The sequence below is a fragment of the Schistocerca piceifrons genome, chromosome 2 (assembly GCF_021461385.2).
Source record: "Schistocerca piceifrons isolate TAMUIC-IGC-003096 chromosome 2, iqSchPice1.1, whole genome shotgun sequence".
Taxonomy (NCBI): Eukaryota; Metazoa; Arthropoda; class Insecta; order Orthoptera; family Acrididae; genus Schistocerca; species Schistocerca piceifrons.
In genome coordinates this window covers 691,558,118-691,572,708 of record NC_060139.1, presented here as the reverse complement: position 1 = coordinate 691,572,708, position 14,591 = coordinate 691,558,118, and the positions used below count along the sequence as shown (strand labels likewise).

At 40.3% G+C, this 14,591-nt stretch overlaps 1 protein-coding gene across 7 annotated transcripts in view; it reads left to right on the top strand.

The window, feature by feature from the left end:
• LOC124776699 (rho guanine nucleotide exchange factor 7) overlaps positions 1-14,591 on the top strand; it is a 134,303-nt gene that overhangs the window by 9,284 nt on the left and 110,428 nt on the right. For 3 of the 7 annotated variants that reach the window (XM_047251810.1, XM_047251809.1, XM_047251804.1), the window contains exons 2-4: positions 6,567-6,655; positions 8,134-8,267; positions 8,419-8,545. In XM_047251810.1, coding sequence (XP_047107766.1) covers positions 8,199-8,267; positions 8,419-8,545 — 196 coding nt within the window. In that variant the 5' untranslated portion in view covers positions 6,567-6,655; positions 8,134-8,198. Of the gene's footprint in view, positions 1-6,566; positions 6,656-6,820; positions 7,053-7,913; positions 8,042-8,105; positions 8,268-8,418; positions 8,546-14,591 lie in introns of those variants that run through there. The other 4 variants (XM_047251805.1, XM_047251806.1, XM_047251807.1 and 1 more) reach the window with 4 other exon arrangements.

The window sequence follows — 14,591 nt, the reverse complement described above, 5'->3', positions numbered from 1 at the left end:
AAATTTAGTGAGACTCCATTTGCAGAGAACCACTAAATAATTTCTGAAAGACATTATTTACAATTTCCTCAGCTGATTCTTGCTTCTTGGGTGTGATTACTATACTTGCATCATCAGCAAAAAGAACTAACTTTGCATCTTCATGAATACAGAGTGGCAAGTCATTAATATATATAAAGAACAATAAGGGACCCAAGACTAAAACCTGTGGGACACCATTCTTGATAGCTCCCCAGTTGGAGGACTCTGCTGGTTTTTGTAGACTATCTGTACTGTTAATTTCAACCTTCTGCATTCTTCCAGTTAAGTATGAATTAAACCATTTGTGCACTGTCCCACTCATACCACAATAATTAAGCTTATCTAGATGAATTTCATGATTCACACAATCAAAAGCCTTTGAGAGATCACAAAATATCCTAATGGGTGCTGTTCAGTTATTCATTGCATTTAATATTTGATCAGTGAAAGCATATATAGCATTTTCGGGTTGACAGAAGCGTCTGATCCCACGCGTCAGCTTTGACCCGTGACATAAGGGTGTTGTCGTGTGTGACGTCATGACGGTGCGGAGTTTGGTTTGTGAGTGTGGCGTGTTTGTAGATGTCATCGTGTTGTGGTTTGTTATGATCTCTGGTGGTATGTTCAGGGTTTTCGTTTGTGTGGTGTAATGGACTCTGTTTGCTTTTGCTCATTATCCAGAATTGTTCGAGTGTCGGCTGTGTTTGTAGTGGAATTCATTTCAATGAGTTAACGATTTTGTGTGAAGGTTAATTTAGTGTTGTTCGCTGTACATCATGTGGTAATTTTAGTAAAATTAATCTGTTGTTGATTATGTTCGGGAATGGATATGACGGATAAAGTTAACAGTGCGCAGGTCAAGGGAAGTGTTCGATCCCAATGTGTGGCTGTGTTTGTTGATATTGGTATTGAGAGATGTTTTTGACCTATATAGGCCAAGGGAAGTGTTTGATCCTAATTTATGGGATCGGGAGCTGCTGTTGAACTATATAGGTCAAGGGAAGTGTCAGATTCCAGTCACTGAATGAGGTGGCGCAGTGGTTAGCACACTGGACTCGCATTCGTGAGGACGACGGTTCAATCCCGTCTCCGGCCATCCTGATTTAGGTTTTCCATGTTTTGTCTAAATCCTTTCAGGCAAATGCCGGGATGGTTCCTTTGAAAGGGCACGGCCGATTTCCTTCCCTGTCCTTCCCTAACCCGAGCTTGCGCTCCGTCTCGAATGACCTCCTTGTCAACGGGACGTTAAACACTAATCTCCTCCTCCCTCCTCCGATTCCAGATGATATTGTGTTTAGTGGTATTTGGGGAGTTTTGTGATGTTGGTTTTTTTCGTCGTTTTGTATGGGGGTGGGTGTCTAAATTTGTTTATATTTAGTTTGCCCCCACCCAAAAACACCCCATTTCCCGCGCTTGTCCCATTAGTGTCATTAGGCTTTTTGTGGAAAGTGTGTGTTTGTTTTTTGATGTATTTTCGTCCTCATAATGTGTACGTACCGACTTAATATGCGCCATATTGGAATCGTGGTTTATGGTCGTTTCCACCATATTTGTGACGTCATGGGTCAAAGCAGACGGGCGGGATTGGACGCTTCCGTATTTCTGCATTTTCTGTTGAAAAGCCTTTCTGAAAACCAAATTGACATTTGTTAGTACTTCATTTTTACAAGTGTGTGATGCTACTCTTGAATACATTACTATTTCAAGAATTTTGGATAAAACTGTCAGAAGTGAGACTGGGCAGTAGTTGCTAGCGTCAGATCTATCCCCTTTTTTATGCGATGGTTTGACGATAGCATATTTCAGTCTATCAGGAAAAATTCCCTGTTTCAGTGAGCTACTACATATGTGGCTGAGAATCCTACTTATTTGTTGGGAACAAGCTTTTAGTGCTCTGTTGGAAATGGCATCAGTTCCATGTGAGCTTTTACTTTTGAGTGAATTTATTATTTTCCTAATTTCAGTAGGAGAGGTGGGTTGAATTTCAATTTTATAAAATTGCATAGGTATTGCCTCTTCCATTTACTGCCTTGCATTTTCTAATGAATAGCTGAAACCTATTTTTTTTACAACACTTAAAAAATGATTATTAAAAATGTTTCCTACTTCTGACTTCTTGTTAACAAACTTTTCATTGTGTTTGATAGTAACACAGTCTTCCTGTGCTCTCGGTTGCCCTGTTTCCCTTTTCACAATATTCCAAATTGTTTTAATTTTATTATCAGATGTGCTAATCTCTGACATAATGCACATACTTCTGGACTTTTTAATAACTTTTCTTATTACAGTGCAGTAGTTTTTATAACGTTTCATTGTTTCGGGGTTATTACTCCTCCTAGCTATAAGTTACATTTCCCTTTTCTGTGTACAAGATATTTTTTTCCCTTTAGTAAGCCATGGCTTTTCACATGGTTTCTTACAATTATATTTCACTGTTTTCTTAGGGAAACCGTTTTCAAATATACTCACAGAGGTATCATGAAATAGGTTAAATTTTAAATTAGCATCGTGTTCCCGGTACACCTCATCCCAGTCTAACAGTCGCAAGCTTTCCCTAAAATTTTGAAGTGTTAAATCGTTAATGGAACACGCTATTTTGGAGGACTGTTTTGCATTACTGTATGGAGCTATATCATATACTGTAACTAGCTGTGCATCGTGATCAGACAGACCATTCTTAACAGGAAAAGTTTTTATGTGATTGAATTTATCTTGGTCTATGAAAATGTTATCTATCAGTATGGTGCTTTCCTGTACCACCCGAGTAGGAAAATCAATAACTTATGTCAAATTGAAAGAACCAAGTAATACTTCAAGGTCAAGCTTTCTGTCTGACTTTCAGAAAATCTACATTGAAATCCCCACAAACAATAATTTGCTTTCCTTTGTCTGACAGGTAGCACAACAAAGAATCTAAGTTTTGCAAAAGTAGTTGAAAATTTCCCTGTGGGGCCCTATACACGGCTACAATTACAAAAGTGCCTTTATTTAGTTTAAGCTCACATGCACATGCTTCTATGTGTTGCTCTGTGCAAAATTTTTTAGTTTCAAAATTTTTCACACTGTGACTGATTTTAATGTATATGGCAACTGCTTTCCATAGTGTCTCTACTTACTTCTGCTGAAAGCTTATTTACCATTTCCATACTTCTGACTATATGATGTTCAGACAGGCATAGTACATCCATTCCACCCTCAGTTTCTAAATCTTCTATACAAACAAGAAGCTCATCTACTTTGTTTTTTTAATCCCCTGATGTTCTGGTGCAATATATTAACATTATTTTTTACTGTGCTTTTATGTGAATCTTGTGACATACTAACATTATTTTTCACTGTACTGTTATGAGAATCTTGTGATATTTTCACATCACTAGTACCTGCCTGTCTGAACTTTTCATTAAGCTTAATTTCAATCAATGTAGGATGATTGGATACTGATCTTGGCCTAAAAAAGTACTCCCATGAGTTTCAGTGCCTCCCCTTAAAGATTTTGCTATCATCCCAGCCAGTTTACCCTTCGCTTTCCTATTGAGATGCAGGCCATGTCTTGTGAAGTCCCACCTACCAATACCATCAAAAGGAACCAAACCTATGCTTGACAGAGTAGCTGCCTGAAGCAGCTAATATAGCTCCATATTGACCCTCCTGACAAAGCTGTTCAATTCGGGCCGGTCGTACCGCATGAAAACAGGAACCAAGCCAACATTTGTATGGTTCGTTGCAGATGCTATTCTTACCAGGTCACACTCAATATTGTAGCCCTGATCCCTATCAGTAGTGTTTCCTGCTCCACCCACTACCACAACATGATCCTGCTTTGTAAAACTCTTGCACAATGATCCTACATTCTCTATCAGTTGGCTAAGACATGCACTGGGCTTGAAAATACTTGTGACCTGGTACCTGTCACCTAATTTTTCCTGCAAAATCTGGCCCACACCTCTCCCATGGCTACTACCTAACAACAGAACTTTCCTCCTACTTTCTACTTTTTTTGCAACAGTTGATTTCCTAGTGAAAGTCTGTTGAGTCCTGACTACACGTACATCTACTTGAGCCTCTACCTTAGCTGACTGATGTAGCAAGGCAAATCTATTGTTTGTGCCAATGATGAAACTGTCTGATACCGTTCTCTTTCTGTGGCCCCTGTTCCTTGCTATCACTTCCCACCTGCCTTCACCCTCCTCCCCTCCTAATCTCATCAGTTCCTCCCTAGCACTATCCAGTGCAGCCTGAAGGGCTCTAATCTTCCCTTCCAGTTCTGCTATTTTCCTATCCCTTGAACATAATCTGCAATACCATGGAAGAGACCCATTTGTTTCCCTGATTCCCATGCCACTGCATTCACCCCAATGTAACCATCTGCCACAACAGCTGCCCAGAGCCCCAGAACTGACTTTCCTACGGCAGCTCACTCGTGGTTGTTTACAATATTTTTTACAAAATTTATCTAAGCAATAACAATAATAATCTATTAACTACAGATCACAAAATCCACTAAAGTTCTGTGGAACACTAATACATGTGTATACTAAGCTTTGTTTTACTCCTGTTAAGCAGTAATCTGTACTTCTTTATAAGTTTTATTGCAGTGATTGAATACTATGGATGTTCGCTTCCATTATGAACTGTTCTACTGGGTACATATCTATCCAGCGCACAGTCAATTATCCTTTTAAACTTGAAACATAGTTCTTCTGCATGCTCCTACCCTGTTCTGAAAGTTTCAAGTTCCTCATTGAGATATGACATTACTTAGTTTTTTATCTAATTTATTGAACATATGTAACTATCTGCATGTTTTAGTTGTCCTTTGTACTTTGGTAATCATTGTTGCCACAACCGCACCATTGTCATTGATATCGCTTTTGATGTGGATATCCTCAAAGAGGTCAGTTCTATTTGTTGCAGCTGTGGATCCTACAATGTCACCCTTTTACATGCTGAAGGTTTTTGTATTTTACCATTCTTCTCCACTGTGGGTGTTGCTGAATACTGACTGTGCATGGTGCCATAATAAAGGCGCAGTCCAGGGCTCTCTCACATGGCTTCCCGTTTCCTGCTACCAAGACATGGGTCTTGCACTTCTGTCTCCGTCATACGGTCCACCGACTGTTTCCGTCACACTGTCCATCCAAATCCGAACTCTCCTTTGATGGTCAGTTGCTCAATGTGGTGAAGTCTTATCGAAGGACTGACCTTCAATGCCTTGTTGACATGTCTTACACATCTTCACCAACGTAAGCAAACATGCTGGTCACACTGTAACACTGTTTGCTTTACCAGTAACGCCAGCAGGGGTGCAGACTGTGGTGCACTTTTGCAAAGCTTTGATCCTGTCCCGTCTTGATGATGAGAGTCTGACGTATGGCTCGGCATCACCTTAAGTATTGTGGGTGTTTGGCTTGATACACCATTTTTGAATCCAACTTGTAACAGGTGAGTTTTGGACCAGCCCTGTGAACAGCCTGCTCAAGGCGACTGGAGTTCCTCCACTGTAGATCTGGCACTAAAAACTGCTGCCCAACTATGCGATACACATTCACTGTTCCCCTGAGCATCTGAACTACCTTGTCTTTTTTTCTGGTATTGTGAGCCACCTCCCATAACAGTGACCCAAGAGAGGAGTCATGATCATATTTTGCATACAGCATCTCCTCTCCAACTCCAACAGCTTCCATTGTTGCTTCTTGTAAGGAAGCAATTGTGTATGCCCCCATGGTGTGTGCCACGTCCTTGGATCTGTTTCGTCCTATACTTTACACCAAAATATTCTGTTGATCCTATGGTTTTCTCTGCCTGTTGCTGGCCTTCTTGATGCTTTTCTGGGTCTGGAAGTGGTTTACATTTATGGTACTGGCATTGATGGACCATGTAGTTTTCCCTACACACATGCAAGGTGCAGTGAAGTATGCTCCCTGCTGAATGGATGCAGTGTATTCACTGCATTATTGATGGCCATTGTTCAAGCCCTCAGTCATGTTTGTCCTTGCACTGGCGAGACATTCTTAACTGGCAGTGATTCCCTAAGTTGTGCTCAGGTTATTGACCACTGCTACCCTTGACACTTGTTGGTTGTTAATATCCAGGATCTACTTTCTGACCTCCATTAAACTGGACGGTTGGTCATCTTTGTCTGGACCCTAGGATATATGAGATACAATGAATGGATGAATAAATGAATTGTACATTATACTTTCACAGTGTAATGTATCATGGAAAATCTTAATCTGAGATCTGTGACCATTTTCTTTCACTTTTCTGAACTCCGCACATCACTTATTATGGACTCACACTGACTCAGTTTATCAGACAGACATATAGGAAGACAGTAATATAATCTTGGCTCTGACATCATTCATTGTGTGTAATAAACTATTAGCAGAGACATCATTTGTTATATTTAGACAACTTCAAAAGACATCCCAAAGTAACATACTTGTACATATTTGATCTAAGCAAGAAAGTAAGCACTGCTTTATCTTACTTCCACAGTTTTGCAGCTGTAGTTAACCTTTATTTTAAATTTTCAATATTTTCAGGAAGGGTGATGGAATTGAAAATGCTGTAAACACTGTGAAAGAAGCAGCTGCATTGCCACTACCACAATTTTCCGATTTAAATAAGTCAAGTAAGTACTGCATCTCTTTCCCATTATTCACATTTGGTCTCAAGGAGCAGCTGAACGATTGTTAAATGGAGATAAAAGCATCTGTATGCAATTTATAGAAAACTGATGTACACATAATGAACCTTCGACTCCATAGTGAAGAGAGCACTGTTTTCAAACTTCCAGATTGGTTAACATAGTGTGCCAGACTAAGGTGGAATCCAAATACATGTCTTAGCCCAAATCTGGCACAAAATTTAATGTGCCAAAAAGTTGAATGAAAGTTCATACTGCACTGAAGAGTGAAAGTTTCAGTTTGGACAGTGGTGGCTGTTTGTAAGACATTTCTCTGTAGTATTCAGCCCCATGGATGCTAGTTTGACAAGATATGTGGAAGAATTTCTGTGGAGACTGAAAAGTAAGAGAGAAGTACTCATAGTTGAATCAAATATTGTCCTCATATCTCAGCCCAGTTCACAGTTTTAATCTGTCAGGAAGTTTCGGCTAATATGTTGTGTATAAGTTTCTGTATATTTCTACTCATGGAATAGAGGTAGTGTTGATCAGCAAACAAACATGTGGGAGCTCTCCCCACCCCCTCTTCACTCCCCCTCCATCATCATCCCCCACTTCCTCCATGTTGCCCTTCCCACTCCTTACTCCCTGCTCCCCACACCTCACTCCCTCAATCTCATCCTTCCCACTCCCACACTCCCACCAGGTCACCTTTCTCACTCCCCCCTGCCCCTTAGCCTTCCATCTCCACCATCTCTCTAACCCCAGTTTGCCCCCTTCCTTCCTCCTTCTTCCAATCTTTTTCTCCCTTTCCAACACTGCAGCATGCAGTGGTCTTGACCCGCATACATATGTAGTTTGTTCTTAAATTTTTCTAAATCGCTATCTGCTAATTAATGTGTTATGATGTAAAACCAGCTATATATCATTCCTAAGTGTTTAGAAATTTTACTCAAACATAGATTTACTGTATACATCCTATCCAGTTTTTTAATGTAGACTGCAGGTGATTTATATCCAATGAGTACATCAGTTTTGTGGGACAGTGTTCTGGAATATTAAATACTAATGGAAAATATATTTAAGTTAACAATAATGATTAATAATAAGATAATTATTAAATGAGACAGAATAAAACAAACGTTCAACTGTTTTTGTTTCACTTCAACCTTGAGATATGATTGGAAGTGAAAGGCTTCTTGACCAAGGCAAACATGAAGTGTGTTTGTAATGGGTGTGATGCCGTCTGTTGGCTGCCAGCCAGCACTGACAGGCCCTCTGTGAGAAGGTGCCAAGAATTCCTTAATGTTTCAGAACTGTGTACAGAGCCAGAAGCTGGAACAGATTGTGGAAGCTTCTGTAGTACCCATTTTTTATTTTTAAATATGTATTGTATGTTATTGTTAATAGTTTCTCCTGTTCATGTTTGTGCTTTCTATTTCAATATATATTCCAGATGATGAGGAATAATATTTTTGTGACAGGAGTCAACACAGTTTTTGTCTGAGGTGATCCATGTTCCACTGGGATGTTGTGAATTTCATCCACCATGACCTCAGACAGCAGTGTGTGTTTGGTGCAGGCTGTCTACTCTTTCAAAGGCAAGAACAATGATGAGGTAATTTATTTATTAATGCAGAACTTGAAATTATTTGCCCATACTTTATTTGCAGCAGCTGTAATGTGTATTATTTATCCTCTGACAGATTTATGGAAAGTATATTCAGAACTGTTTCATATTGTTAAATAATGTAAAATTTTGTTTTTAGCTTTGCTTCAAGAAAGGGGACATTATAACAGTCACCCAGAGAGAGGAAGGAGGATGGTGGGAAGGAACACTAGGGGAGAAGACTGGCTGGTTTCCTTCCAATTATGTGAAGGAGTACACTCCCTTAGGTACAAAGTTATAAAGTTTTAATTTTCACACCTATGCATTATATTTTTATTGAACTGTTCTTAAAGACTGCAAAATCTTGCATACATTTACTGAAATTGCATAGTGGCTGATCATTCATTTTGACAGTAGTAGATTATTTTGTATTGCAGCTCCCTCTCTTCAGTGGCTGCAATCCTGGTTTCATGTACATTAAAAAGAAAAAGATTATGCCTACAACATATGAAAATCACTACTTCGGTGGCAGCAACATTCAATAATAAACACCCAATCTAAAATGCCTGGATCTAAACTATTGACATTAGTAAAGGCTATGTGATACAGAAGTTTTAAAAGAGAGGAAAATATGGATGTTAAACAACTTAACAACAAATGAAAGTCAAGAATTTGATGATGAGGCAGCTGACAATAGTTCCTATCCACAAGACACTTGATTCTACGTGTGCATTTTATCCCTTCGCCCATCTAGATTTGTGATCTACTCCTGTGTTCAACCATGTTAGAGTGCAACATCTTTTCATTCCTTTTGCCATTACCTGCAAAATGAAAAGTATGTTTTCTGGATGTAGATCTTGCTTTCAGTTCACTGATATATTCTCTTTTAATTGTTTTCCTCTGTCTGCATTTGGAGGTCTGATTTGAATGTTTTAAATGTTCTTGGTGGTTTTGTTTATTTCTGATTTTAGCATAGAAATATAACTTTTCCTTCCATTTAACATTCAGTCATGGTGCAATTTTGCTAAGGTTGCTAATGGGAACAAAACAAAAAGGATAACTTAAAAAGTTGCATAATTTTTTAGGTAATATTAGTATGATGCAACTGCTGCACATATAAGCAGATGTATCTGGTAATGTGTGTGTTGTGTAGGAAGAGAGTAAGAAAATATAGAATTTGACATCTCATCAGTTGGAAACAACACAAAGTAATACACAACAAGCACCAATGTCTCTGCTAGCAAATTTTATTAGCAGAATGAGAATTTCACTCTGCAGCATTGTGTGCACTGATATGAAATTTCCTGGTAGATTAAAACTGTGTGCAGGAGAGCTTTTATGAAGCCTGGAAGGTAGGAGACGAGGTACTGGCAGAAGTAAAGCTGTGAGGACGGGGTGTGAGTCATGCTTGGGTAGCTCAGATGGTAGAGCACTTGCCTGTGAAAGGTAAAGGTTCCGAGTTCGAGTCTCGGTCTGGCACACAGTTTTAATCTGCCAGGAAGTTTCAACTTTTATAAGATTTGCAACAAATAATGTGTCAAGGAATACAAGCAGTCATCAAAGTTAATATTAATGTGAAGCAATGGGAAGTCCAGTTTGGAATTTCAATAGTATTATGAAAAGGATGGACTTCTGCCGGCCACAGTGGCCACGCGGTTCTAAGCGCTTTAGTCCAGAACCGCGCGACCGCTACAGTCGCAGGTTTGAATCCTGCCTCGGGCATGGATGTGTGTGATGTCCTTAGGTTAGTTAGGTTTAAGTAGTTCTAAGTTCTAGGGGACTGATGACCTCAGATGTTAAGTCCCATAGTGCTCAGAGCCATTTGAACCATTTTTGATAGACTTCTACTCATCATAAAAGTGAAATGTTGAGTTGCAAAGGGGCATAATGAAAGGACTGCTACACATTGAGCTTTCTCGCAAAGCCTTCTTCAGAAATGAAACATTCACACAAGCAAGTACACATCATGCCCTTATGACACTGTCTCTGACAGTGGTCATGTGTGCGTAATGTGTACTTACTTGTGTGAATGTATGCATGTTTCCTTTTTGTGGAAGGCTTTGGCCAAAAGCTCAATGTGTAACAGTCTTTTCACTGTGATTGTCTGCAACTCAATGAGTCATCTTTATGGTGAGTAGCAATCTATCCATTATGCAATATTGTTAATGTTAATATGAAATGCATAGTCCATCACATGCTCACCACACAGCTCTCTCCTCATTGTCCCAGTAACATCTCGTCCATCTGCAGTGGTGAAGATGGTTGTCTATGGAGCCATGTCTCAAAATTCACCTTCGCATATTCTAATGGGTTGTGAAGAATCTGTCACCCATTTCTCCATTTGCGGAGTAATTTTCTTCAAAAGGGATGTGAGTTCACAATAAATTGTAAGAACAGGATTCTCATCTTCATCTCCTGCAGTTAATTCGCTCACACTTTTGTTTAAATCCTCAGAATTTGCAGCTTTCACAAACTGCGAGTGACAACTGTGCAGCAATTTTGCCAGCATGGCAAAGGGACTAAAAAGATTGCAGAGCAAAAGCAATTAGAATCAGTACACACGCCATTCTGTAATACTGATGGGTTATTTTATTCTGTTGTCAGAGATTTGATATTCGAAAAATCTTGTAAATCATTTAGATGAAGGACCAATTACAAAAAGACTTGAACTATATCCATGATGAAAATATGAGAATGTAGACAAAATTTTATAAGTACAGCATGTATTTTGGCTAGGAGACTGGAGCCAATCCCAAGTACATCAAGAGCATTAGCATTGTTGTACATCAGGAACATTACCTCCAGGTGAAGTTGGATATTGTGGTCAAGTGGTAGACTGTGCGCTTGGAAACAGAGATCGTGGGATCTAATTCTGATCATGCCATGTACAAGGGACTTTCAAGAAGTAATGCAGCACTTTTTTCTTGACCAATTTCTGTTGAAAAATGTGGAATTTGTTGTGGGACATTGTGGAATATTCCTGCTTCAGCCCTTATAGTTTCATGAAGTTCCGATAGGTGGCAGCGCTATACATAGCCTTGGAAATTGTGTCTGTAATCGAGGTGTGTTCCAAGCAGAGAGCTGTCATTGAATTTCTTTTGGCAGAAATCCAGAGCATGACAGATATTCAGAGGCGCTTGCAGAATGGCTATGGAGACCTGGCAGTAAACAAAAGCACCGTGACTTGTTGGGTGAGGCATCTGTCATCATCACAACGAGGTCACACAGACCTGTCCAATCTCCTGCGTGCCTGCTGGCTGCACACGGTAGTGACTTCTGTAGTGTTGTAGCATGCAGGCACTCTCATTCAAGGTGACCAACAGATCATAATCAAACACGTTGCTCCACAACTGGACGTCTATTGGTAGAGCAGACATACTAGTCTATCAGTTCGGGTGCTTGAAGGTGTGTGCTTGCTGGATTCCTTGCTGCCTGACAGAAGACCATAAAGAGCAATGAATTGCTTGCATGTTACAAGGCTGATGATGAAAATTTATTGCTGTATTTTTTTCAGTGTCAACATTTTGTTAATGGGGGAACTAGCAACTTCATCAAATTTTGTGAAGCGTTTATTAACAATTCTGTCAAAAGTTGAGGTACTTATATTACACGATTAGTGTCAAATCTCATGGGTTCATTTTCAAGCCTGGCCTGCATTGACAGTGCCTCATCTTAATAATAAACATCAAAGTGGCAACACGTGCTTCATGAATGTTTGCAGAATTAATGCCACAATCCACACGTGCCTCCTTGATGTTGACTTGATGAGAGGCATGTCCGGATTGTGGCATTAATTCTGCAAACATTTATGAAGCATGTGTTGCCACTTAGATATTTATTATTAAGATCAGGCACTGTCAGTGCAGCCAGAACCATGCATCATTGCCACATTTACCTGCCCAAGCCCGCGTGTGACTGACTGCTTCGTTCTGTTGCCTGCACCGCAAGCAGTTGAGCTCAGCTCTACTGGAAACATTGTTCAAGCCACGATATGCCTTTGAGGTCTGCAGCTTGTTCAGGTACCCAGCTGAGCCCGGATGTCAATAGGGCACTGGCAGAGAAGGTATGATGGGCCACATATGAGCAGAATAGCTTTCTGAATCATCTGCACTCTTCTGAGAATCATGGATGTGTGATATGCTAGAAAGAGGCTGTTCTTGAGCCATTGTCAACCTGCTTGATGTTGGTTTATATAATTTATCCTTCTTTTTTTCATTTCTTTCTGAAACGTTCCTTTGTGGGCCCTTATATGAAACCTGATCTCTAATTTTGTAGTTAAGTTTTTATTACACTTTGGTTCACAGCTTTACATCATCTAGAAATGTTTCAGCAATCTCTTCACACACCCTACTTTTTGTAATCTTCTTCATGTAATGTTTTTTGGTGATTTTTCACAAGCAAGGTCTTTTGCGGAACAGTTTTATAAGTTTTCGATGTGGTCAATGGCCTGTTCGTACACCATACTGAAAGCAACTAGAACTTGCTGTCGCATTCGGGAAAACTTGTGGACCCTGTTGCAACACTTGAATAACTGCAGAGCTTCTCCTAATTGGCATCAGCAAAATCCATAGTCCTGGAGAAGTGTGTAACAGTATGCACATGAGATCTGTGACTGTTCATCAAAGGGACAGTAGAATGCTTTCTAGATCTTGCACTGATACTTCCAAAAATAGAAGCACAGTACCTACTGCAAGTGCAAGATATTTACTTCCTCACCCACCAATGATTTCTCACCATGAAAGAAGAATAGCAGAAGAATTCCGTCTGGCTGTGGTCCCCCAAGTGCTGCAGGATATGGAAGATGGTGCATGCACATGTGCAACTGACATGTGGGCAGACGTGTTCACTAAAAGGCATTATTTTACTCTTATTACGCATTCAGTATTGTCGCAGAAGAAGCTGAGTAGCACCGGGGTGTAGTGGTTATGATGCTAAACTGTTGCATGGAGGGTCGTGACTTCAAAACTCACCTGGACTGTACAATTTTAATTTCTATGTTCGGTGCGAGTGCATTCTAGAAGTACCCACAAATATCGAGAATCATTGAACTGGAATGTTCTGTAGCTGTATATATATTGTGTGTGTTCTGGCCAGAGGCAGTTCGCTCCACACTCTTGTATGTGCAAGTGCTGAATAAACCTTCGTTAAGTGAAGTTAGTATTCGTCATTCATCTAATTGCATCTTCTTCTACATGACATTATTCTAGTGGAGACGCAGTGCACATTATCGACAACACAGTGGCTCCCATCAGGCCACGACAGAGCCGCCGTTTATGTGGCGAGAAACCCAAGTTTGAGCCATATTCAACAGATTGCAATCTATTGGAGGCAGAAGAAGATGAGGACGTTACGATGACAGCAACTGTGTGCCACCACATGAGAGATCATTCTGGGTTCTCTGGTGATGATGGCCAAGATCCAAACAAGTGGCTGAAGGTATATTAGTGTATAGCCAAATTTAACAAATGGGACTGCACCGTGTGTTTGGCTAACGTATTTCTCTACTTGGAGGGCACTGCCAAGCAATGGTATGAGAACAACAAGGAGAAGTTCACTAGCTGGGAAGTATTCCAGACAGAACTTAGCAAGTATTTTGGCTACACACGACGACAGAATAACAAGGCTGAAGATAATGAAAGTGCAGGGTACAGCTTCCAGGAGAAACTACAGCATCCTACACTCAAGACCTCTTGGAACTTTGAATGGAGGAGGAAGATAAGGTTGCACATCTCATGAAGGGTGTTGCTGAGGACATGTATCAAGCCTACTTCATAAAATCGTGACAGTATATCGAGACAATGCGTCAAAAAAGAATTACATGCAAGAAGTTTGAATGGCTTACAAATGTTGTATCGATGTCTGTGATGGAGCAAGCAACTGATTCCACAAGTGTTCATCAGATAGTGAGACAGGAAGTTCAGAGGGCACCTGGATTGCATGGCAAGGAAAAAACTGAGATGCTTCAAGAGGTTATAAGGGAGTAAATGAAACAGACAGTGAACCCAATCTCTTGTCCTTCATTTCGCTTTAAAACAGTGAAAAAGTTGAGACCCAGGCGGAGTTTTGTTTCTCCAATGCCGCATGAGGAACCTGTTTGGGCACCATGGAAGACTGACGTCTGGAGGACCCAGGTTAACCAACCAGTATGTTTCCACTGTTGACAACCGGGGGATGTGGTGCACTATTGCTGAGAAAGGCAGCGGATATTTGATGATGCTTGTATCAGAAGACAGCAGACCGATTTTTCCCGACACCAATTCCGGGACGACGAAGATGAACAAGATGCAGTGGGTGCAGGACGATGTAGGTCACCATCACCACAAGCTAGCCGCT